Source organism: Haliaeetus leucocephalus, unplaced genomic scaffold (genome assembly GCF_000737465.1).
Source record: "Haliaeetus leucocephalus isolate CR32 unplaced genomic scaffold, Haliaeetus_leucocephalus-4.0 Scaffold206, whole genome shotgun sequence".
NCBI classification, from domain to species: domain Eukaryota; kingdom Metazoa; phylum Chordata; class Aves; order Accipitriformes; family Accipitridae; genus Haliaeetus; species Haliaeetus leucocephalus.
In genome coordinates, this window is record NW_010972642.1 from 128735 (window position 1) to 156561 (window position 27827).

The following is a 27827-nucleotide window of genomic DNA, read 5'->3' on the forward strand; positions in this document are numbered from 1 at the left end:
CCCGCAAGTTTTACTTCTTTTCCCGATTTTCTCCCCCATCCCACTGGGTGGGGGGGGGGGGGAGTGAGTGAGCAGCTGTGTGGTGCTTAGTTGCTGGCTGGGGTTAAACCATGACAAAGTGGTTTCACAGATGAAAGGTCCTTTTTTTCTATAAATGAAGACTGAACTACCAAAACACAGGGATGAGTATTCTAGGACCAACACATTCACATAATGTAAACCAGTAATGATGGTCCTTAAACATCAGATCTTTTTCATGCCAACTTTAGCACCATTTTTCCCTTCTATATGGAGGTCTCCTCCTATCCCCCCCCAATTCCATATACTACAGTTAATAAATAAGGTAGAAGGAAGAAGTCTCCAAAACTGTAAAAAGAAGAGTTGAACTCCACTTGCAGTATATAATGCAGCCCTTAGCCAGCTATCTTTGCTTAAAATCTATCAAGCTTCTTTATGAGGCAACTGGACAGAAGAAGTATGCCAAGCTTTTATTATTGCTCTCTCTCTTCTATTTGACAGCCTTTATAAGTGAAAAGGAGGCTGGGCATATGTTTTTCCAGTATTTTTCCATAACCAGTCCAAAGGGTCTCTTGCAGTATAACAGTCTTTGAGTTGTTTTGTTTGTTTGGGTTTTTTGGTGGGTTTTTTTAATGCCCTACACAATCCTGTATTTTTTTACAAAGGCATTTGACCCTTTTTGCATTTATCAAAGTATTTTCTGATTGGCTCATCCATTTCAATACAGTGCCTCAGAGAGCATCTATCATGACTTTTGTTTCGAGGATACAATTCCACTCCTGTCAGTCTACACAGATGATGATATTAAAACAAAAACCTGCTAAGATCAGCTGCAAAAAATACTTGATGAAACCTGTCTTCACTTCTTTTTAATGTGAGAGTTAACTAGCATCAAAGTTACTTTTAGGGACTTCCCAATTTACTTACTTTGATCCTAGTACACCTGTAAGGGACTGGAGAGCAAAAATTTACTCAAAGAGCAGAAGCACCAACCAATCTCAATTTATTATACCAGCCTCTCCCAACCTGTTATTTTTTCACTCTCCTTTCTTACCTCTGTTTTCAAGTGAACTGCTGTTACAGCATGTTCTCATTCTCGCTATCTACAACCTTTCTTCCAGATTATTTTCTATGAAGATGGTGTTTTGTGAAGATTAACATAAAGTCTTGAATGTACCTTAGGCTGCAATTACAGGCTGTAATTTAATTAAATTGTTTTCTTTTTCTTAGTCTAAGACAGGTATGTGTAATACCTGTATCTACAAGATGATGATCAGAACTCTAGCCTTCTTTAATACTTGGCTCCTTTCCTTCAAAACTGTACAATGTTAAAATCACATCTTTGAATTTTAGTGAATAGAGAGGTAAAAGAAATCTATGTTCTCTGTCTATAGGCGGCATTCTTGTTTCTAGCTGTAGCTGTAGAACGAATTGGAAGGTATTGTCTGAAGTTGTAAATTCTTGAACTCTGAAAAGCATCAACTGAAATTCAGAAAAGGAAGTCGTCTTCTATGTGCTCTCTTGACACATGCATTTTTTTGAATGCTTTGAATACTAGCAGTTCTGGAAACTAGTAATTCTGAATATCCAACTGTAACAAAAAGAGCTTTGAAACAGGAAGAATATACAAGCTTTTTCTTTGCTAAATATAAAGTGTGACAACACAGAACCTCAATGTTTATAAAAATACATCTAAGTTTTGGATCAGTCATGACTGCTGCTTGAAGTAGGCAGAAGGGCATTTCTTAACAGCTCTTAGTTATTACTCTAGATATTGCTACACGTTCATGAATAGCTGGGCCATCTTTTTTTTTCCAGATATTGGCATAATAGGCATATTCTAGCTATGCTTTAATAGAAATAGAACAGCAAAATAGAATAAGAAAAAGAGAGACAATGGAAAATCCAATACTTAACATCTCCTACTGATATAAAATGGAAAAATTTATACACAATTTAATAACTGTCTTTAGAGATAAGTAAGAAAACTTTTCTCGTTTTTTTAATATACATTTCAGGAAAAGAAAAGTATGAAAACGAGTACTGAAAACATTTATCACCTCCAATACAAAAGCATCCTTCTTCCCATGTGAAAGGTCTAGCTCTGTAACTTCATCAGAGCTTTCTGACTGAGATCTTAATAACCTGGAACGTTGTCTTGGCTCTGGAATGGGAGACCCAATGATTTCTTCAGGTAGCTCCTAAAAACGACATAAAAATTAACAGTTGTTCTATGTAGCTTAGAAATAATTTCAATTATAAGCAATTTGTTAAGAGTTCTGAGAATCAAAACAGTCTGAAAATAATTTTACTGAGAAATAAATCTAAATAAGTACAAACTGATTGGGATATGTGGCTTAAGAGATCTGAATATTCCAGTAGGTTCCCAAAATATAGTGAGAAGAATCTATGTATCTATTAAAAAACAACTTATGTTCTGAATGATTCAGTCATTAAGAATTCATGGATATACATGGTATATATCTGTTTGACTCAGAACACTTTATTTTTAAGAATATAAAAGCTTTACTTACTGGAGGATTAATCTCATAAAGTTCCTTGTTTTTTGCTATCGTATCATTTATTTTCTTTTGCATGTGAGATATATGCTGCTCATAGGTGCCATCATTTGGAGTCTTCCCAGCAATCTGAATACCACCAGGTGTTGGCAAAGCTGCTAGATACACACCTGTTGCAGACTTAAAAAGTCATTAAGAAAAATGACAATTACATAAGCATGTACTTCCAATATTTTCATATAAAATGTTCCATAATGCTTATGCTATAATGGACAGCATTATGATGTGCACATTACAGCATGATCTCTTCCCATAATAAATGGGTATCTCTCTCCTGTTCACTTATGAAAAAAAAGCACCATTCTTTTAATAAACTCTCTCCTTCTCATGGGTCTTTTCCATGGTGGAGCTCTTAACTTACCTAAAAGTTCCAAACAAAGTATGAATTAAAACCTCTGTCCTAGTATATTTTGTATAGGCAAGTGATGGTTGCAAGGACTTAAAACTTGGCCAAACCATTTACAGTATCAGTGAAGTTGTGACAATCCCATTTCTATTTACAGAAAACAGATCATCAGTTCAGATAAAAGAACATGTAAGCCAGTCAATATTACCCAAGCATCCTCTTAAGGTGATGCAGGAAGAAGCAGCATACTTCCAACTACTCTAACCCCACGTGACAGAATGAGATTAGAAAATACTGTTAATGAACGTTTCTTGACTATCTCTAAGAAACTTCCAATCTATCATTTATTTCTTCAGTGCCATCAAAGAAGAGGTAACAAACCTCTTGTTGGTAGCTAACCAAAAGATTTACTGAGATACTTGATTAACCTTATTTGTCATGGAACTGTAATGTAACTGAGGAACAGGGATCTCTTTGACAGGAGCTTTAAAGAACACAATCATTTTTCTGTGATTTATGCCATTAAACCATTTAAAATTTCTTTTCCTCTCATCCCCTTTCTAATAATCTTGTCCTCTAACAGAGTTTCAAGAAATTCGAATCTTCTTTTTCTGGTGCTGAAAGACAGTCTGTCCTGATTTGTCAACAATTAGACACCTCGTTCCTTTGCATCACTTCATTTATTCTTAAAATGACATTTTAAAATTTCTAGTTACTCTAAATTCCACAACACTTGTATGTCTTTGTGTCCTGAAAAAATACTGTAAGAAAGCAAAAGAATCCCAAGATTAAAACGGTACTTACTGCCAATCCCATTAGCATATTTTCACCCACAGTGATCTGAATTCTCAGCCCAAACAGAGCATTCATCCCTCTCAGCTTAAGTTTATTCATCAGTTGGGTGTGCACTTCATATTCCATAAATGGCAAGAGATTACTGATAGATGTTGCATTTGCTTCAGCTTGAGCTTTCTTCTTTAGTCGGCATAACCTAACAACACAAAACAGTACATGACATCAGCAGATAAACAGTTTTAATGGACTGTTGAAATTTGAAAGCAATCACAGGCTATTTTGAATTTTTTTCCCCTCATTGTATAACCTAATACAATCAGTTTCTTTTTAACTTATTTTAGAACCCTGTAAAATATTAAATTCTCATCAGGAAGATCAAGGCAGACTGAGACACTGAGTCTCCGTAAGTAACACTTTATTTTCATTTTTAATAGGAATCTGTGTATTTATATTAAAAATAAAAATAGGTAACATAAAAAGTAAATTTATAAAACAGAACAATACATAACCTTCAGCAACATTCAAAAATATTCCCTATCAAAGCAGAACACAAAAATTACAAATATTGTATCTTTGTAAAGCACTGAATGAAGTCATGGCTCCTTTCTTAAAACACGCTTAAGGACTTATCAGAAACAACATGCATCACACAGGCTCTCTGTCATAATAGTCTGATAGCACCTAATAACTATGCAAGGTAAATAAGTTTTCTACAGATTCCAGATAACCATCTACTAGCTATTCTGCTAAATATATTAACACTCCTATCAAATAGCAGTGACTGTTAAAAATTTGCCCTGCTCACTTTTGTCAAAGCAAATCCTGAAGACAGACACAACTTTTTTGCTATTGCAAGTTGTCTGGTATTTGTTAAACATCTCCCCCCCCCTCCCCGCCCTAGATTATTTCAAGGGACAGTTACTGCAGCCCTCTTCAATTAAGCCTCAGAACTGATGAGGTGCATTCTTCTAGATTGCTGCAACTGTAAAATAAAATGTCAGTTCTTTAAAAGAACTACTTGAGACTGTCTTATCTGAAAATTTGTATTTTCAGCTTTTCTTCTAGTAAGACCTCAAATGCAAACAGCTATTTCTGTTGCTGCAGACCTCTTAAACACTTCAGGTACAACCATAGGAAATTACATCTACTGGTAGAACTTCTAAAATTCCTATTAATACAGTTATTCAAGGCACACTTCGGAATAAATAAAAAAGTGAGTGCCCTCACAGCTCAACCAATTAATCAGGCTAAAAATACCTATTTTAAAACAATAAAAGAAAGAACATAGAAATTCCATCTCTGACTATATTACGTTACGTCATATTCCACGCTTTGGGTTTAGTCCCATAAGATGAAATTCAAACCCCACAGCACTGTAATGACTGCCTACTTTCAGTGACAAATTTTTGTTCAAAAAGAGCACAACTGTATGTTTTAATGATAGGAACAGACAATACTTTCTTCTAAAGACCACATTTATTACATCATACAGGAAACAGTAATTTAACCAATCATATCAAGTTCACCTCAAAATCTTTCTAACTATAGCTTCAAGTCTTTTTCTTTCTTCTTTTTTGGGGGGTGGGAGTGTTTGAGGAATCACTCTAGAGAAAATGGGAGACCTGCAAGTGTGCAGAGACAGACCAGGGACCTCCGTGTGACACAAAGTCAATTTCCACAATGGCGCTAAACACAGAGCTTAGTAATACGGAAAATACCAAAGGAGGAGCACAGAACACATCTCTACAGTAGCTCAAGTAACTCTGCTGTAGCAGAAGTCAGAGAATGATAATCATAGTATCATAAAAAGAACTCAGGTAAGAAAGGTCTTCAGGTAGTCTTCAGTCCAACCTCCTGTAGAGACAAAGCAAGGTCATCTCTAAGCTCAGAGTAGGATACTCAGACCTTTATCCAGTCAGGTCTTGAAAATTCCCCAAAGATGGAGACTGCACAGCCTCCTAGACAAGCTGCTCCACTGCCTGACTGTCCTCACTGGTAAGTAGTTTTTCCTTACATCCACGCTGAATCTCTCTTGCTTCAACTCAGGCCTATTGTGTGTCACTCTCCCACTGTGCAGCACTGTGAAGACCCTGGCTACACATGCTCCATAACCTCCTTATAGGTACTGGCAGGCTGCTATCAGGTCCCCCTGAATCCTTCCTCTCTCCAGCACCCGCAGCTCCTCTTCATAGGGCCGGTGCTCCTTACTCCCTTGGTGGCCCTCCACTGAACTTGCTCTAGTTTTCTGGTGTCCATCTTACTCTCAGAGGAGGACAGAACTGGACACGGATCATACTGTCTGGTCCCACTCATTGTGGTGTAACTGGCAAACTTGAACAGAATGCAGACCATCATTCCCTTCATGTCATCAAGATATTCAACAGGACAGATCCCACTGCAGACTGTATTATACTTGTCACAGCCATCCAGGTAGGTTACAAACCATAAACCACTACCCTCTCAGCCCTACCATCCAACCAGGTATTTATCCATGTAGTTGACCACCCATACAAACTGTACATAGCTAAGCCTTCCTTCTTTCCCACTGTAAACCACCTTATTCCCTTTTCCAAATTCAAATTCAAAGACCACAACATAAACTGGACACAATTCTACAGAGATAATGTTCAGTTACAGACATCAGCACAGAATTAACACAACTGACTTAAACAGTTCATTGAGTTTCCAGTGCAATAGCTGTACCTGACCACGTCAGCAGTCCCAAACAGTAAGTTAAAACATGAAAACTCTTACATCCAGGCAGACAAAATACAGCAATTCCCACATGCATTTAAAAAAAAAAAAAGGCAGAACGTTTACCAAATGCCCATCAACATGGGTAAGTTACCAGATGTCCATCAACAGACAAGACACGTAACAGAGGGGGAAGAGAAGGCTGTCATCCTCCTGTACCCTAATACACTGTCATTAACTCCTAGCAATTCACCATAAAAATTTAAGGTTTGATGACATACTGGATTTTAGCAACAGGAACTCTTTCAAAGATCTCCAAAACTTTACTAAGAAAACATTTTGATAGATACCTGGCTTGAATAAGACATCCCTTCCCAATAACTACTGCCTCTACAGGAAGATCAATTGTGGTGAAAAGGACATCAGGAACTTTTTGCTTCCTGCAGTTGTAACAATAAGTGAGGTGAGCAGGGAATGGCATGTTCAATTCATCATATGGTATATGGCAAAATCCACAACCTGGTGGTGAAGCTTCTTCAATCCTAAAAATACATTATGGAGAATATACTTAAAACATCTGCATCTTATTAACAATGATCAATACGCGCACATTTGTATAAACACCTACAGATAGCTACTTAAATCATACACTGCAGCTATACTCTGCTTCATTATACCAATGAGACAAGTATTGCATTTTATTAATTAGAAGAATAAAATTAGGCTGCACACTACTAGCTAAAACGCTATAAATAAAACTTGCATTGAAACTTGTTATGCAGGGATCAAGAAAAAGTACATACAATGACCAACAATTTATATAAACCTAAAACATTACTGAGCTGGCTTTAGGCACTATGATTTCTAAATGTAGTCCATGGTACAACAGTTGTACAGGGAATTTGCTGTACCAAATACAATGAAAAGCCTCTTTTACATGGGTTGTGTCCAAAAACCTACACAAACCTAATGAGCAGAACATGAACAACAAACCAACCATCCTACCGAGAAGCAGCACAATATATATAAACATTGTAAGAAGAATAGCAAGATTATTTCCTAAGATAAGGTATTAGGTAAAACTTGTTATTCACTTAGAACACTTAGTCCCATTCCCCCATAAGAAATACCCAGGAATAACCACTCTAAAAATATGAACAGGGAAAGCACAGGCTAACTGCATCACCGCAAATTTATTCTGTTTCACATAAACAATTCTTCCCAGTGAATTTTGAAGAGATGCCTAAGCAAATCTGACAGATTTAGAACATTAGTTATCATAGATTTTGGCAAATGTATTGTCTCAAACATAGGCTTTGTCCGTTTAGTTGTTTTACCTTCCTTTGGCATTTCCCATCTATGCCAAGACTCTTAGTAGCACCCAAATACATATTTTGATAAAAATGCAATTTTCTTCATATTATGAACATGACATTTCTTTCTCTCCATCATATAGTGAATACGGAAACAAATTATTTTTGTTCTGGCTACAGTTTTCAAAAGTCTATCTACACAAGAAGATAATGGCCTCCTGCTAACAAAGTAAAAGAATAATAAATAATACTATGATGGCAGGGTTATTATGGAAAAAGTAAAGCAAGTGCTAAGGTGTAATAAATAGCCTTACTTACTACTACAATAACCCCCTGAAATATTTGATGACTATCCTGACAAACACGTAATAAATTACCAATATGCATTAGTTAATCTAATTATCTTTTCCTAAAAATAACTGTTTGTCAATACTCATTTTTCAGATTTTATTTGCAAGAGCAGAAACAAAGGGAAACTTCATGTTTTTCCTTCTGTTTCATGATTTTGTTCATAAACTTCAACTAAAACATATATCTTTTGTAAAAATCTGGCACTATCTTTGTTTTACAACCAAGCTATTTTATCTCCCATACAGCTCTTAAATAGTATATAGAGAGCATATATACACATATTACAACCACAGCAGTTTTTGGCTTATGTAATTTATCACACATCTGTCATTTTTTATAGTGTGATACAAAGTTGAGAAAGATACCTGAGGAGCGGCAAAGGAAAAAAAAAACTGAGTTATGATCTGTGGTTAGTAGTCAAATGTGTTACCTTATTCAGACTGTTAGAAATAAAAACAGAATATCTAATTTGGTGCAGAGTTCCATTACTTCTGTTGTTGTTGTTGTTAGTGAAAAGCAGTAAAGTGGTTGGTCCCGCATCCTGCACTGTAACACTGTAACCTACCCTAATAGAGAAGAACTATCTTGGCTCTGAGGAAAAAAATCAACCTCTCCCTTCTCTGACCCTATGGAAAAGAAGCCAGGCTGCCATGACAACCTTTGTTCCAAACAGCCTTCCATGGTGCCATCCTGAAGAAACCTAGGGTTCAGTACAGCTGCTGTGCCAGACGCGGACAAAATACAGACCTCTTCACTATAAGAGAAAAGAATTACAACAAAGTGAATTCCTACTACTTAGTGCTACTTTTGCTTAAAACTATTAGATTAAAAGGCTGGTACAAAAGTCTCAATAAATTCAATGTAACTACTAATTTTGTATATTTGTACAATTTTATCCGTTAAATCTCACAAACAATCCTCTTCTGATATTTAAACCATTGTATAAAGTAAGAGATGCAGAAGGATTGAACAGAAAGACTAAAGAGCTATGCCCTATGTTATAAATAATATGCTGTAACATCACAAAGGCTAACCAGGTTTAAGTATGGTTTTCAATACTATGGTTAATAATGCAAAAGAAATCCAGCCAACCAACAAAAGCAAACAAACATTTAAAAAACAAAACAAAACAAGGCATAATTGTTTACCAAAGTAAAATGGAAGTTGAGAGTCTCATCATCTTACAAACACTCACTCTCAAAATGAAGTTACAACACAACACTTACAAGGGTGCTTCTTGGAGGATAAAAAGTAGCAAAACAGTAATAATTTGACTATGAACAACTACAAATAATAGTACATATAGCATATAAAGTAACTGACCATATTCATGATTTAGCAGTTAAAGCTCTCAGAAATGCAAATTATGATCATAGAGCTTTTAGTATTTCTGAAATTGTTAAATAAGAAACAAATCTCTTAACATCCAGTACTTAAAATACTCTATTGGAAAAAATACAGAGAAAAGCTTTCCCACATTTTCTAGAATGATACATATGCCCATATGCCTTTTTCATTTGTTGTTTCTCTTTCCAGAATAATTTTTCATATCTATCATGTCTGGCAGACCAGTACTTACAGACAGAGCCTTGCCCTTTAAGAATGGAATGAAGCTGAACTGGCAAGTAAGCATGGGAAATCTAAATTCTATCAATGATCAAATACTATTACATTAAACTCTTTAAGAAAAATGAAAGTGTGAAATAACCCAGTAACTGACTGCCTGTCTATACTCTGTATATTCTTTCCTCATAGTTAAAGTAGAAAAAAAAGAATACAAAATATTAATGCTTCTTACAAGGAGACTGACAGCTGAAGGAATAAATTTTCCATTTTTTAATGCAAGTTCATCCCTCAGCAATGGAAACTTGCACATTGCAATTCTGAAGTAAATATGGTCTTTAATACACCAAGCAAGACAGGACATAACCAGCCAAGACAGCATAAGGAATACAAACCATGCCCTGTCTGTAAAGTAAGTTCTCCTGTTTTCCTACTCTACTAGCACAAGCACCTGACTTCCAAGAATTGTTTTCAAGTTTTGTGAAAGAGCAATATATTTGGTGGTGGTGTTTTTTACCAGCAGTGAAGCAATAAATGTGAAGGAGCAACAGATGTCAAGCAATCAACGCTGTGGCTTTCAGACTGATCATTTCTGATTATCTTACTACTTTACTTTACCAACAGATGGTGTGCACTCATGAAAGCACTGTATAACTCTGTATTTCTTTCTTCAACTTATCAATTGCTAAGTAAAATGAAAGTTCTGTTTCCAACTTCTCTCTTTAACAAAGCAAAGCTTTAGCACTTTTTCTTTAAAGTATTTAGGCAAAACCAGCTTGACAGAAAATAAATTCAGATGTCTGAGTTTGCTTCAGTTACCTTCCTAAATCATTTCAAAACAACTAGCGAGCCAGAGTACTTTTCTGTTTGATACCAGTCAGACACACGTGGCCCCAGGAGGAGCTCTTCATAGATGCCCTTCTGGAGCTAGAAAGAGATACAACCTTTCCTGGGCCAGAGAGAAACGAGTAATTAGATGAATCCCAAACCATTTCTCCCAATCTCCAAGCCTCTCACAAAGTTTGTTATTAAGCCACCAAAATACACAAGATTGGAATTTTCTTAGCCAAATGGAATACAGTAAGACACTGGAGTTTTGACCTGAATAGGATGCAGGGCTGGGGAATTCAACCTCACAAAGACTACTGCAGAGCTGTGGTTTACTATGTTAAACACTACTGAAAGATAAAAATAATGACATGCATTTTCCAGAAAGAAATACAGAATTTTTACACCTAAAGTATTCTAGATCTATCAGGCAGCATATTCTCCTTTAACTCACAGTTAATTCATTCCTAGTAAAGAACTTGTGCCTTAAGTTTGAAGTTTACTGTTTAAGTACTGGTCTGCCAGTTGTTACCCAATAATGAAACTGCAGTACATATACTTCTAGGAAGAGTCTTAACTATTTAGGGAGATTAGGTTTAGAAAACTTCAGAGATAAATTAGTATTGTTACTACAAAAGGAAATATGTAGGTTTTAAATTTTTTTGTTAAATAAAAAGTGTAATGTTCATTAGAAAAAAAAAGATCTTAAAACCCAAACCAAAACATACTATAAAAAAAAAAAACCAAACCAAAATAAAACACACAAGACTGAAATCTCAGAAAGTTACTTTGACAAACTCTCCAAAGTAGATATACTAGACAGTACCAACAGCTGTGTTGAAACAGTTCATCATTTTTAATCCACTGAAGACGAAATAAATATTCTGTGGCATTTTGAAAATTAAATCATCATCATGATTTACCAAATGCTAGTTGATTCACTGTAGCCCACTACAGCATGACAACCCAATGCCTTGGCATGGGATTTTATTTCTTGTCTGATTTCTGCCCACCATGCATCTCGTGTCTCTGGTTCATCTGAAAGACAAAGTATAAATCAGTTCACTACTCTGCACTATGTCAACATAAAGCTTCATGCAATTAATCTGCAAAGTTGAATTTTTCATATTCAAGTGTTTTGCTGTATCTGGACACTTTTTATTTCCTAGCTATCACACTTCAAGCAAACGCTAACAGGGCTTTTTCATTAATTTTCTTGTTTATCACCCATGCGAACAGGTTCTGACAAATTACTGCATTCTTGTTGTTATCCATATGACAGATAACACCAAAATACTGTAGATACTGTTCCAATCTCTACCCACTTGAAGACCATACTGTCAGTTTCCAACAACATGAGAACAACATGTAACTTGCAACAAAGCATCACAGATACTCTGCAATATTGAAAAGCTAGTAATAATGAAACAGTATTTGTAGTAATAAAGTAACATTTTACTTCAGTATACACTTGCCATCTTTGAAATAACCTCAACAGTTTTTCCTACTGCAAGCAGTTCTCTCTGTTGACCAGATTTTTAAAATATTTGTTCAAGACCGTATCACTAGCCAAACACACCACTCTGTGGTCCTTATTTCAGACTTCTAACTTTGAGAACCCATAGGTGTTTGCAACTACTTCTACATTAACAACATTAAGAAGTACAAGATATATGCTGGCTATGTATTTGTCAATGTTCTTCTGCTTCAATATCCTCACAACCACACCTTTTTTCTCCACCCTCTCCCCCCAATAGATTGTAATTACCTTTACTGTCTTTCAGATTTTATGTTGAAACATATCCTACCTGTTTTTCTTGCATACTACATAAAAACTGAAAAAAAGAGTGCTACTAGAATAGGTTTATGCAATCCATTTATTTTAACTGCTCAGCAATTAGTTTCCCAGAACTAAAGCTCTTCTCGCAAGCTTTTTACATATGAAGTCAACAAGTATTGCCATTTACAATTAGAGTTTGTCAACTGTTTCTTCTTTCAAAATGGCTTACCTGTACCAATAAACTTAGTTGAAAACTACGTTAATTGTTGATACATAAAATAAGGGGAAAAACAATAACAAACAATATAGGCACTCAGATGCTACAAAGGGTTCTGAGTAGACAGATTCTTATACAATTTCCCCGAAATCAACTGAACTTTGCACAGATACAAACTTCTAGCCATTGAGATCTCCTTGCTGAATCATAATTTAGAATATCAATGTCAAAACCTGAGATTCATTGGGAACCAATTTTGTACTAATAGGGATATTTATAAATATAGTGTATGACAACCCTATATCATACACTAGGTTCTCTGACAACATGACAAACAAAAATGAAAGATGCAGATATACACAGATTTTGAAATTTACTGAAACAAAAATATTGTACGGCAAAATGTATTCATTCATGAATTTACCTCAACTTTTCGTTTAGAACTAGACTTTCAGCTTTCTAAAACGAACTTATGATCAAAAAAGAGCACAAAGGTATGTATATTCAACTATACCTAACTTCAGATGTTAACGCTTGTGTACTGACTAGCCTTGGGTATCCAGACTGAAGTTTATCCAACCTTTGCTTTAAGAAATGAACACTGAACAGAAAAAAATCCTACAGTTATAGTTCTTAGGAAGGTTCTACATAATCAAGACAAAAATATACACATCAAGACACAAAACAGGCTAAGGATTTTCATTGACTGTATCAATCATGTTCCATTACATCCGAGTTCACCTTCAACATGTTTCAATGCATTACTAGTAGAATCTCAAGGCACTGCACTTCGCTGTCTATCAAGGTGAAAACATCGTTTAAAACACTTTAACTAACTGGAAAATCAAATGCTCAAGATGACACACAGTAATCCTGACTCAGATGGTTGGAGTACCTGCTAGCAAAGTCTCACACTCTTCAGCTTTCAACAGCTGAGAATCATGCAGAAATAATCCATCACATTATAGGGTTGGAGTTCCCAAGCTCAGCTATGAGAACCATTTGTGGTACACATAAAGGAAAGTGGGAGGTGAAATGTCTTCTCTTTTGCGTGTGCATCTCTGTCTGAACAGAGGCTGTGATTGCTGCCACCAGGTAATGGCAGTAGTGGTACACGAACACAGCAACTTTGGAAATCCATCTTAAGGCAATGGCTACATGATCTGACAAAATGGGGAGCTGTATGGGAGATGCGAGACCACAAGCACGCTCTGTAAATGTTATCACTAACTCTGTATGGTGGAATGGACATGGATCTTGGGAACAATTCCTCCTTCCCCATCCAATCATGGACAAGATCACTTACCAATGTGCGTTTCTCTCTCTAACAGAAAAGTGTTTGTAAGAAAAGTGGTTCACTGACTATGCAGAACAATTCTTGCTCAATTAGACTTGATCACAGACAGCTGGCTATAAACACTGACTGAACAGCCACACAAATTTTTGTACTTCACAGAAAAACACCTACAAAGGAGAATTAATCTTTTTCCAGACATAAACAAAGACAAAAAAGCCAATTTTACTAAATCATCACTTTTCTCTTCACACCTTTAGGTACCATTTGGCAAAAACTGCTTCTACTTGTTATCAAAGACCTTTCTATGACAAGAAGTGCAAGAAAATGTGAAGTCATGATGAAGGAGCTGAAAGTGAGCAACAGGTAAAGCGACGGGGGATGAGCAGGGGAAGTGCTGTGGAATAAAGAATAAGATTACAAACAAGAATATGATACTGATAAGGTATGTAGCCACAGTAAAACTGAAACAGAATGAAATGCTGAAAGGGAACATATATGCTTAAAGGGAACAGAAAAGGTAGAAATAGTGACGGGTCCCAAACTCTATGCAAACTTTTAACTTTCCTCCACAAAAATTTATAGTTTAAATTAAAGTTTAGAAACATATACCTAAGAGCGTTAGCACAATTTTCTCACCTAACTTACCTACAAGAACGCCTTATCATAATGGAAAGCACATATTGTTGTTAGGTTGCTCAATGCTATGTCTTGCTAAAAAATATTTAACCCTTTACTCTGAAAATCTGTTCAACATCAGAATTAACAAAACTATTAACTACAGTAATATAATGGATCATTTTCATTCTTATTAGAGATAAGAACAATTTTCCAGCCATTGTCTTCAGTGTTAACAGGATCAGGCCCAATATCTTTCAAAAAAATCCAACAAATTCTTATTGCACAAGTTCAAAAATTTCTATACGAGTCATGCATAAACAAGTGTTTGTAAAGACGACTGGGTCCTCTGCTTAAGACATTTAAGTAAGTATTTTTTTCTTCCAGGAAGAGGCCAAAAATACGACAGTATGTTTATATATAAATACTGTACATTTAGTTTACTTGAACTTACCTTTGCATATTAAAACACAAAATGATTGTCTACAATTAAAATCAAACACCACGACATTGCAATAATAAATTGATACAAAACACTGAATGCAGTGCAATGTGTAGCATTCATATTCTTCTGACAAATATTTTCACAAGCAGCCTTTTTTGACACATGAGCCACACAATTTCACATGGGGATGCCATTGTAGCATTTACAAGTTTAGTAAAGCTAAGGATTTACATAAACAATTAGAGGAGTTAGGGAAGCAGGATGGCATGTGTCCAGTACACTCCATAAGAGTGTCTGTTGTTGTTTTTTGCTAAGGCAAAAGCTTAAGAACTAAGGGTTTGCAAAGCAGATTCAGCAGACAGTAGCCAGAAACGGTGGGTATTTTGGCGCATGCTTGGATCAGGTGACAGTACAGACTGAAAACTATGGCAGCTCACTGAAATGGTTACAGAAAGTAATGGCCCTGGATTCTAGGTGGAAGCAAAAAGGCAAGCATACATAGCACTCAATCACAAGCTTTTCTAGCAAATCTACCAAGTAGTTTATAGCAAGGTTTATCTACAACTTTAAGCAAAAAAATCTGCAAAAATTACACTGCTATTACGCACCCTTTATTGGAAACCAAAGACTGAATATTAAACCTACTTTTATTAATGTTTCAAAATTGGCATGATATTTATAACGAAGTGGAAGCAAAGCACACTGTTTCTAGAGCTGAAGACCTGAGAAACAATGTTGTCAACAGTACAGTATTCTATAAAAATCGTGCCAACTCAAACCTCCTCCAGCTGAAACTTTCCAAGCATTTTATTAAACAGCTTTAGAAGATACAAACAGCACTGTATTTATTTTGTGCCCTACATGTTTGAGTCAGTTCTACCCACCACCCATTCACCTATCTCTTTCCTTTAAAATACCAGGTTGACTTCTATGAGGCTGTATTGTCAATGGGACAACATCCTGTCCAAATCTTTCACCTGGAGACAACCCTGGACACTATCAATACTTTCTGATTCATAAGAAGCAACACCTCTCCAAAGTTATTTGCTAGAGGTTCACTTGTACAGGGCCTTTCAAGAATTAGCCAGAATCTGCATTATGCTAGGTCCATACAGATTTTTAAAAACTGAAGAAATATTAAGAAGAATGGACTCTTGATTACACAGATGATACTCAAGAGTTACTGTAATTAAAGCTGAATCCCTAGACATCCTGAGACAATTATTCTGAAACAGGAACTGTATGATTAATTTCAACCTATTTCAATATTGTATAATTCAGTAAATATTTACATTTATAATGCAACATTCTGAAATGAGGATGACAATCATACTATTAAAGTTTTCACAATCTAGAAATGACTCATTGTTCTGTTGTCTCCAAAATGGCAACGGAGGCATCAGTAATATTCTTTCAAATTCAATCTGAGTCTTTCACTAGGCAGAGCCATTATCCACACCTTCCTTACCCTCTTATTCTTTTATCTTCTTTATTAAAACCTATTAATCAGCTTATACAGAAAAAAGTTGGGGATTTTTTTTGTAGGTTTTTTTTTCAAGAGACACCTTTGTTAGGTTTACAAGCACCCTTCCCTGGACCCTGAAGTTTAATTTAATCCTCTCTGGTTATCCCATAAATATTGAAATTTCCCATCATCTTTCTAAAATATTTCATAAGGGAGTGTACAAAAAGCCAAATCCTCTTGTCTGTAAAGTTTAAACACAAAATTTGGGTAGCAAATAACTAAGCCTACAGCAGATCAACCTAAAACTTTCCAAAGATCTTCAAAGCCACCCCATCCTTTTTTAAAAATTACTCCCTATATTCACCCTTAAGACTAAAAGATGTGAAAATGAAAACTTGAGGAAGTAGATTATTGGAATTTATCAAATGAAAACTAAGATACACTAAAACAGCAGAAAGCAGTGCAACCATACCACCAAAGAGAACAGGTACACTTACTCCTACAAAAGTTAAACTACAGACAAAGCATCCAGCCTGGAGAATAATATTGAATCAGTGCTGTTCTGCCAGATGAGGTCAGAGAGCACATATCTCAGTTCTCAAGCCCAAACTGCTGAATGAGCAAAAAAGCAGGTCTAAGTCTGGTTGTTGAAGAAATTAAATTACTGAAGAAATAATTTTAAGAATGTTTAGGATTAAAATCACATCCAGCTTTCATGCATTTACAGGATGAGATATTTCAGCTGGCTGATTGAACAGAAAACCATTCATTTGCAGGGCTTGTTTTCTATTGGGTTGGTCAGGCCAAATCACTACATGACCACCAGAAGACTGCAAGAGCACATGGTAGGAATCATACAGAAAAGCAGCACCACTCCTTTTAGTGGCAGCTCACTATTGAGTAGTGTTAGTTTTAATACCAAGCAGCAAAGTGTCCCTTAGTAACATTCCCATCAAAACTCCTGAATTCTTTTCTTATATTCTGAGTTTCAGAAAAATACCTGTATTACTGCTAGGAAGCTAGAGAATGCTCTTTTTTTCTTACCAAAAAAAAAAAAAGTTACTTTAAATATGAAACAGAATTAACAGAATCTCCATAGCTTCTATATCTCTGATATGGGTGAATGTGTTTGTAATTTAGACAGAAACATATGGAATTATACCTCCATTAAGGAATTTTAAAATGGATCAAGAGATGTTTTTACCTATCTCACCCCTAAAAGGGAATTATAAAAATCCTACTTCAAAGTTTGGCTTTTGGAATCCTACTTTAACTTCCAATCAGCTTGCTCAGCCATATTCCTGAGCAACTTTATATTCTCAACATCCCCAACAGCAAGCCTTGAGATGTCTCCCTGCATTTGTTCCTCATCTCAAGTAAATATTTCTTGGAACAGTTTAAATGCTGAGATACCTAAAGATTAGCATCTTGTAAGCCTTATGACTGACATCACTACACACAAGTATTTTATACAGTCCACTGTGGCATACCATCTGTGATCCAAACTAATTCAACTTTGTAAATCTAAACAGAATGTCCCAGATTTAAAAAAAAAAAAAAAAAAAAAAAAAAAAAAAAAAAAAAGCAAGCATACAACTACTTGGAGCTTCACACTGAAAAAAGCAAACCTCCACTGTTCTACACTTTGTCTATCAGCCACATATTGCAAGTTATACTTTTAATTGATCTTAGGAATAAACATGCAAGAATCACTTCGACAAACTACAGCATAATTTAACCTTTTCTAAGTATTAAAAGTAATCTTTGTGGCAATAGTTTTCCATAAACTTGTTCAACAAAATCTGCTGCAAGTACCAACAAGCATTAACTACACAGCCAGAATAGTAATACATCCTGTAACTTTTGCTTTTAATCATAGATGAAGGTCTGATAGGAACAGCACAAGCTGCAAAAAAGTATCATCTTAAAAAATAAAAATAAAAAATCATGCAATAATACAAAAAACTGCTGTAATAATTTATCACTAAAGGAAACTACCATGTGATACAACTTAAATAAAATTTTTAAAAATAAAATAAAATCAAAAGATACAACATCTGAAGAAAAAAAGATGTTCAGAGTATTTATGTGTGTACATATTAAATATTAAACCTAAAATTAAACCATTATGATAACACTTAAAAATAAAGGTTTAAACTTCACCATACTTCCTTAGAATTATAAAAGTTCAAAAGTAGTATCTGAACATAAAATGTTAAATATCAGAAATTAATTTGTCTCTGGAAAATCAGTGTGCCAGGCCTAAATATGTATCTTTGTCATTCCAGCTTTTAGTTATTATTTTGATCAGCCATTCATCCTATAATGGTGAAGTCCTCACAGCTGTGTATAAGGTTCCTCTAATCATAAGATAAGTGGGACACTAAAGAAGGTCTAGGGACCTGTTTTAATTGATTCTATTACAGTAACAAGGGCAAGGTCTGCCACTTTGAAGAGCTGCTAGGTAATAAAGAAACTAGTTATTCTATCTTTTATCTCTCTGTTGCTTTATCATCTTGGCACAATAAACACAACCTATTTTAAAACATGAGCAATCTTCAAAGGACATCTTCATATGTCAGCAACAAAGGGGCTATTACCCAAAGCTGGAGACACTATGCTATAACAAGCCACGTCTTCTTAAACCACATTTCATCCATTTTGTAACTAGTGTCACAAAATGAACTACAAGTGTGATTTTAAAGCTTTAAACAAGCCAAAGTAGCTGGAACCTTAAAACAAGCAACAATAATACTAATTTATCTAACACAGTCCTTGAAAGAAACATACAGAATTTTATACAGAAAAAAATTAATCTCTCCATAAACACAGATATATGTTCACAGACAGGACTGACGCTTTCTTGCTGACTGCCACGCAGACTATCTACCTCACTGCACAACTGCAGAAATGGGACAGCATTATTTGGCACAAAACGATACTTGCCTCTCTATTTCCTATTCATTCTTTACACTCCTCAGGCTTTTACTTGTTACATTCACAGAACCTCTGCATTCATTATTTCTATCCACTCACAACTGTTTATTTTGTTTTAAGACAAACTAGTGAGAGAAGCCTCTCAACTTGTAGATCCAGGGAGCCTTTCCTACAGTGCCTTTTGGGGTGAGTTCAGGACCTCAATGAGACTGCATTAAGAGACACCAAAAAGTCAAAACTTATAAAAACCACTGAAAATATTAGTGCAAAAGGTCAAAGAAAAATTGCACTAACAGAACCCAAAGTACAAACTGAACCAGGAAAAAAAAAAAAAGAAAGACAAAAACTATGGTATTTCTTTGTAAGAAACATAGCATATTGAGGAACTTCAGTCTTAGCACTTAGAAGGAAAATCTCTTGTGCCTAATTCAGCTCAGATAATGATCTTATCCATTGACATTTAACCAGAGTTATTTCTATAATCCTGTTTTGGTCAGTCAGAACTTGTGTTATCAGCCATCTTCCTACAATACTGCCAGTGGACATTTTACAAGGACCTGTTTACCTGTAATTATGTAGTAGTTAGGAAGGTGTCCTTTCAACTAGTATAATTGTAGTTTTCTACTAACAATAATATGTTTTGAGCCAGGCAAGAAGTTCTACAACTATACCTTTGCAACCACAGAGTGACATATTCTAAGGCTGAAAAACCTCATTGTAATCCATGAAGGAAATTGTATGAAGATAATAGAATAACACTCTTCCACAAAACCAAGGTTGTCTCTCTCATGTACTATCAATTCAAAACCAAACTGTAGTGGCACAATAAGCAACAGCTTTATTGGAGCATTTGTGCAGTGAAAAGTCTATGATGGCTTTCACACTATTAGCCAAATTTCAGGGAGACTTTTAAATCAGCATGAACAGATTAAATAGCATTACTTACTATTAGGCAAGGAATTCTAAAACAAAGACTTTAAATGCCAAGATTATTAATTAATTAATCTCTAACAGAACATAGGAATACTATTCTATACTCACTGACAGTGATCACCCTTTGTTCAGTTACATAAGTATCTACTCAGAACTCTCCAAAAGAAAAACAATAAACAGTCCCAAAGAAAATTATTTCATTAATATAAGGGTGCATCTGCTTCAAAAAATAATATTCAAACACCATTCACATTAACCATAAAAACCATTTAGGAATATTCACCCCTCTGGAAGGGTTGCAGAAAAGTAGAGTAAAATATTACTGAAAAACATTGCAACCCCTCGCTCTGTTCAGAAAAGCCTCTGACAGCTGCCTTAACCTCCCATTATCATATCAACACACACTGATGTACAAGAAGTCAACCTGGAAATCCTCCAAGAAAAAGGTGAGAGGTCAAGCTTAAAATGTTGTTTTCTGCTAGTTCTGAGGGATAGCCACATCAGACACTAACAAAAACATTCTGACATTTTCTACTGTGTTCTTACAAGTATGCCACATTTACACCCCAGATAGCAGTATGAAATGTCATTTGCACATTCACTGCATGTTTGTATTTCTGTGAAAGAAAAGCATTCAGTTACAGAACCAGAACATATTCAAGCTTTCCTCCTGCATTTCCTCATATACAAAACTAGAGTTCTGGAGAATTTCACATTCCAACAGCAAGTCTGGATATCACACAAGGAGCTCAGGAGACCCTTAGGAATTTTATTAACGATCTTTTCTCCTTCCATGTTTCTGACTACTGGAACTGAAGAATCACTGCTGAAGCAGCTCCCTGAATGATGCGTTTAAAAACATAATTACGCGAGAACACTGTATATATTAGTGGCGTTAAACAGCCATATGTAAAAGCAGTCTTTATTCAACAAGTTTCTTGCATTTCCTAAGGAACCTTTCTTCCCTCTATTTAACCTCAGGAAGAAACTTTAACAAAGATCCAGTCTTACGGATCCAGGATTACTTTCATGTTTTTATATTTATAGTACATCTTTAACATCCTTTTTCAGAGACAGCACCAGACTATTTCTTCCACTGCATTGTCCCCTCTTTTCTATGAACTTGCGCTCTTGTCTCTCTACTTTTATCTTGCAGATTCATCTTGATCATCTTTTTGTAATTTTACAAGCATTTAAATGATTTTGTCATTGAACTATATGCAACTCCCAGATATTTAAGTAGCTTCTTTTCTATTCATGAAATAAAGTCATTCTTTACTTCCATGTTTGATTTTCAAGCATCTTCAAATCTCTGACTTTTCACCACCATCAGATGGTCCTGTTGTATCTCACACTTTAATTAAACAAACCTCCCTGCCATTGGCAAAAAAAAAAGAGTTACTAAACAGGTTACTAGCAGGCTTAAATGAAGCCTGAACATTTTCAAAAAGGAAAATAATGTTAGCCTACTTCTGCTTCTGATCACGCTCTTGCTAACATGAATGTAATGCAAAGATGTAGTATTGTTTTCCTTAAGCTGTATAAATCCCTGCTCTCCTTCAGACCAAGTATTAGCCAGCAATGACAGTGTTGGCAATAAAGCTCTAGAAGGTGGAAATGAATAGAAATCTTCTCCTTTGGTTTCTCAATAACAACAGATCTGCACAGCATATTCATTATTCCTAAAACAGAGTTAACTTGTATGTAATCTGCAACTCTACTATCCATCACACATGATATGCAACAACTGATTTACTCCCTTCCTCCTTTCTTCTTCGTTCAGGAACACACCTAGCACTGCAAAAGAAACATACTTCCAGGACTGTAAGCATAAACTGCTCAGTCCCTACTAGTAGGATTAATCAAGACTGTTACTACAGAGCTGCTGACACATCTCAAGGCAACACAAATACAGTTCTCAGCAAGGTATTAACTCTAAAATTACTGTCAAGAAATGAATTAATGACTTCCCCTTAACTTCCTAGGCTTACATTTTGGATCACTTTGTAGCCTAGCTCAAGGTAAGTTTAGTGTCTGCACATAACTCAATTACTCTGTTATTCTCATAAAACTCTTCCATGGTAACATCCTACCACTATGTTGAAGAAGCAACAATTAATTCAAACCTTTCAAGGTCGCATACAAGATGAAAAATTTTGACACATTTTTAACATCTTGGATCAGACTATGCTATACCAGTAATAGATTTGAGAATTTAATAATACTGCTTTCACACAGAAAGTGAAATTTATTTTAGATTATTATCACTTTAGAACAAGCAAATAAAACCAACAAAACCAGAAACCCCCATAATTATAATATTACAGGACACTTATTCTAGCAAGGAACAAGGATACAAAAATGAGCCAATAGTTTTAGGCACTAGCTATTATTGAACTATTTGTAAACTGAAAAATGTATATACATAATTTAACCTGAAATTTAGAACATGACAGAGAGCTGCACTGCAACAGTGAAGTACCAAGACGAAAAGCTTGTTCCCAGGGGAAACAAACCCCCAGAGGTCAGCTTTATACCTTTTTACTGTGCCAGCTTTAAAAACAAAGTTTGGCAAGGTCTGCTGGCTTGGATATTATATGCAGAGAAGTTATGCCTGCCTTCTTCCAAAGCATGCTAAATTTCCAGAGGGGAAGGGGGGGGGGGGGGGGGGGGGGGGGGGCAGATAGTCTTTATTTCTTCCCCTAAGATGCCAGTACTCTATGTAGACTGCATCATCAATTCATCCATTCTCTCTGCAGCTGTATAAAGAAGTTACATGCTTTGATCCATAAATCTGCATAACAAAATAGAATAATGGGGCTTTTTTCAAGTTAGATGTTAAAGTGATTAAAAAGTTCAAATAATTATGCCCTAAGTCCTGCAAGCTGATTGCATTTTACAATACAAGATTTATGAACCAACAAATCCTGGGCTACATACAACCCTTCTCTTTAAACAGACAGTCCTCTTTGTCTATTTTCCATTCTCTCAGACAATTTTTATAACTATTATTTAGAACAAACACATTCATCAATTTCCTGAAATTAACAGAAGTACAGCCACCCTTGAAGAGGTGCAAGCTCATGCAAAAAAAAAAAACAAACCTAACCAACAGCCCCCACCCAAATCAAACCAAATAAGAACAAAAAAAATTATTTAAAAAAAAAAAAATTAATTCACAGCTGACGTGATCCCAACTGTATAAATAATAATCTATTCTCTTTCCCTAAATTACTTGCTTCATGGACACTGAGCTGAAAGCTACTACAAAATAATCATCTGAACATTCAGCTTTCCAGATTGATACTATTCTTAGCAATGCTATTTTATACTAAAACAATGTTTTGAGATTTTAAAGAAAGCCTTTAACAACATTAAAACAAGACATTTAGGCATTTGATAATTAAACAGATTTAAATTTGAAGCATTAACCTAAATATCCTACAGCATTTCTAAGAACTTCACTGAGCTGCCATAATTTCTGTCAGCATATGTAGTACTGAATGACTAGTAAAATACCTGAATTGAAACTATTCCAGTCTAGCAGTTTGTATGATCTTGTGTTACCCATAATTCCGACAAAGGCTGAGTTCAAAACAGCAAATTAGTAGATCAGTTATAGGAGCAGAATAGTGAAAAAAAACTACCAACAAGAACACAATTGACAACACCACTCCACAGGAACTGGAAAGACACAGACAGCAGAGTTAATAAGAGGCTGAAATAGAAAGGGAAAAAAGGAGCATGCTATAGCAATCTGGCACTAGGCGTGATCAAAGTGTACAGTATATAGCAATTATTCTCTTATTGATAAATTCTCAATACACCTTCAAATGTTCTTTCCTCTTCTACATTTTCCTGTTTATTCACTTGCCAGTTTGTTTCCTTCAATATTTTACAGACTTGACTCAAATGCTTAGTACAATTATCACTATATCAGAATTTTTTTTTCTACTTCTTCGCCTCCCCTCCCATAGCCATGTGCCTTCATTCCCCTTTTTGTTTTCATTGTTTTGCAATATACTGAGTTCAAAGTATCATGCATCTTACATTCACTTGTCAGGAGCAATCTGCAAGTCCCACAAAAACACTGCAAAGAGCCACTTAGTTGTGCAAATATGCATCTCTATCTTCTCTTAATTCTTATCCTGCTTTCAGTCAGCTGGTAAAAAGAAAGGGGTGCATAATGCAAGAAATCAGTTTTAAAAAAAACTTTTGAGCAAATTTGAGGTTTTTTTTCATTTTGTCTTAAGTAAATTTATCACACAGTAAATTTTGCATAAAAATGACCTGTATCAGAAATCTGTTGAAAATACAGTCGCCTAAGACAACTTTGTGGCAAAGAAAGGGAGGACTCGCATATAAATAATACTTTGACATTTCTCTTAATCTTCCCTCCACCATGTAAATAAATCTTAACAATAGGGAACAAAGAACAATATTGTGTACTCGTATGCTTTTAAAAATCCCTTAAAGTAGGGGGAGTTTAATTCAAATTACGTCTCGGATTTTATTTCATGTTGTCAGCTGACTGAATCTTTAGATCAGCAACAACCTACCTGCTTACAGAATTACCTGCCTTGGGCCACAGCAAGAAGAAAAGGAAAAAGACTTTTTTTTTTTTTTTTTTTAAATTTTAAATTGCTTTTAAAGATGCATTTGCACAAACTTTGTTTTATTACTCCTGACTAGTGCATGCAAAACCACTACAGGTGCTATTTTTTCCTCTCCTCTGTCTGCATTTTTAAGTACGCTGTTAACGCCAAGTTTTTACACAGTATTCCTCAGTTTGTCTCAGTGAATATAACAACAAAGTCTTCAGAATCAAAAGTCACTTAATTCTGATGTCAGAACTAGGACATGCAAAATACACATGTTCTAGTACTGGGGTTCCCAGGTAATTATTAAATAAAAATCTTAAAGTACTGTTCAGTATATGTTTTTAAGAACAGAAACAAAGCTGTAAAGGTTTTATCAAAAGAGGTTAAAAACATGTATTGAGCTAAACTGTAGTCATTAGTCCTTAAGGATTTGAAGGAGCTGAAAATTAGAAAACATTCATAGTTAAGATCAAGTATTTCATCTTATTTTGTTTGAAAGGAAAATGTGCACCAAGTTTTGATATTAAAAAGCGGTAAAAAAAATAATTAAACCCTCAGTAATTGAAAGACAGTTTTTAGTGCAAGGTTACTGGATTCAAAGTACTTAATTATTTCATTAACTTGCTGAAAAGTTACTCACTAAAAACACACCCCCTGAGTGACTAATTTTTCAAGCTTAAATGATTGTCTGAAAAATACTGCTTTTAATATACATTGTTAGAATAGTTTAGTATCTATTCAAACACTGTTATGTTATAAAGTTATAAAGATTAGCATTCCATGACTATTATGACTGGACTTGAGCAAGGAAGTTGTTCTTGTGTTAACATACCAGGATTGTGAATGCGATCCAGGAGCTTCACAGACCGTGCACTGACAACACCACCAACATGGACAAGAAAGCCTGGTGGAAAGGTCGTCAAGGTAAAAAATGGAAATTCCTGTTATGATTAAAAACAAACATCAAATGACTGCTTACCAACCACTGCTGATTGCCAATAAACATGCAGTGAATTGATAATATCCCTGAAATACAAGCAAAGCAGTTACATTAGGCCAAACATGTCCTTCAGGCTTACTAAGCACTACGTTACCCTATGTCTTCATATACAAATAGTATAGTAAAAGCAGAGGTATTATACAATGAAAGAATACTTTTCCCCCATAGAGTTGTATCTTGGCACAATATTAATAAATAATCAAAACTTTACACATTTGTGTTAACAAAGCCTCTATTGGTCCACTTTCAGAATGGCAGCTAAGTAACATAATTCTAATTTCATTAGCTGATACAAAAATAAAGGAACATTTTTCTCCATTTTTTAGGTCTTATTGTTACAACTGACTGCAGTTTCATCCTGAAGCACAGGGTAAAACAAACCGTAGTCTCGCAAGAATGATGAATGTCTTATTACGGGAAAACATACCTAAAAAATATTAATGGACTGCTTTGCTAGTGTTGTAAGTACTAAATGTAACAAGTACATACATATCCATCTTCTAGAATAAAGCGTAAATCTTTGAAATACAACTGCAAGCTCTTAAACTGAGGAAATCCACTTCCAATTCATTTGCATAAATTAGTTTTTAGTAATTTGTAATTAAAACAAAGAATTAATAAGTTTCAGCAACTACTCAAAAATGTGGTTCATACAAGAGGCAAAGTAAGTGATAGCAGTAATTTTTTATGACACACATGATGAAATAAAACAGTTATATTCAAAGGAGGTGAGCCCAAAACTGGAAGATTTTATTTTCTACAGAGACATTCTATGGAATGTCTAATATACACATGATAGCACACTTATGGGGGAAAGGCAATAGATTTATGTTCAGCAATTCTAAATGCATAGAGGCAAAAAAAGAAAAATAAAAGAAAAATCATGCAATCGTGGTTTATATAGTCATGATGATTGGTTAAATAGAAAAAATAAACACCATAATTTTATATGAGAGAAAGTACCATACAGATTCCTTTCTCACATACTTGAAGCACTTGCAAAAGTACAGTTCAACTGAGCTTCTACCTAAACAGCGTACATGCTGCAGATTAAATGAGGATCATGGTTCTTCCAGCAATACATGGCATGAAAATTCCTCTTAAACTTAAGTCCAATGGAGATTTAAAAATTAATACTTCAGAATTCTTGCCACACTTGTTATTAGAACTCTTACAACTTTTAAAAGATCCTGCAAACTTCAAGTTTTCTGGATTTTTGTTTGGCTTAGACTTTCAAAATTAAGAGGCAAACTTTGAAATCAGCAACCACAGTATCAACAACCAGAAGGAAAAACAAACAAACCAACCCAAACCAAACCAACCCCCAAAAACACTAAAACCTACAGTTGTGCCTTATGATGCAATTAAAAAGCAGAAAGATTTCACCACAGGACTCTGCAAACCTGCTTGACTAATCTGTCTTCAAGATCACCGATGGATCTCTAGAGAGGGCTACATCAAGATTCATCCAGAAGGTTCTAACAGATCACAAAGTGCTTTGCAGGTTATCAGAACAGTCAGAAAGCTCTGACTACAACACAGTCTGAACTCCTCTTCTGTACATCTTTCATGATGAAAAATGGAAAAAATGCAGTACAGTATATCAACACTTTGTTAGAACCCTCTTTCACTGTGGTTCTGTAATATCAACTGTTCAGTGATTCACAAGCATACTGATAATATTTGTCCCTGTATAATTCCATGACACTCATTCTGCCTAACTTACATTTAAATATGTAACATACACGTTTGCTCTGTCCCTTGAATATAGTTATCCAACATTAATGACATTAAAAATAATCAGCTTTCCCAGAAACATAGAAATCAATAAGTCTACTGCATATGCCACCTGTATGAAATTCCATTAAGCCCATACTACATTCGCATTTTATATATACATATATACTCACACTTACATTGTGCTAAAGTAGTATGTAGTGAACAAAGTGAATGATACTCCATGCTCTGAAGCATAAGCACATCCAATGCTCTTTAATCTATATGAAGATTCAGAAATTACTTTCATTTTTTGTTCATTTTCGTAAGGCTG

General features: G+C 35.1%; 1 protein-coding gene across 1 annotated transcript in view; it reads right to left on the bottom strand.

The window, feature by feature from the left end:
• C2CD5 (C2 calcium-dependent domain containing 5) overlaps positions 1-27827 on the bottom strand; it is a 65351-nt gene that overhangs the window by 17075 nt on the left and 20449 nt on the right. The window contains exons 11-17 of the mRNA XM_010566329.1: positions 25610-25718; positions 11411-11525; positions 8722-8850; positions 6783-6974; positions 3748-3934; positions 2553-2717; positions 2079-2219 (exon numbers count right to left, since the gene is read on the bottom strand). Of these exons, the coding sequence (XP_010564631.1) occupies positions 2079-2219; positions 2553-2717; positions 3748-3934; positions 6783-6974; positions 8722-8850; positions 11411-11525; positions 25610-25718 (1038 nt within the window). The remainder of the gene's footprint in view (positions 1-2078; positions 2220-2552; positions 2718-3747; positions 3935-6782; positions 6975-8721; positions 8851-11410; positions 11526-25609; positions 25719-27827) is intronic.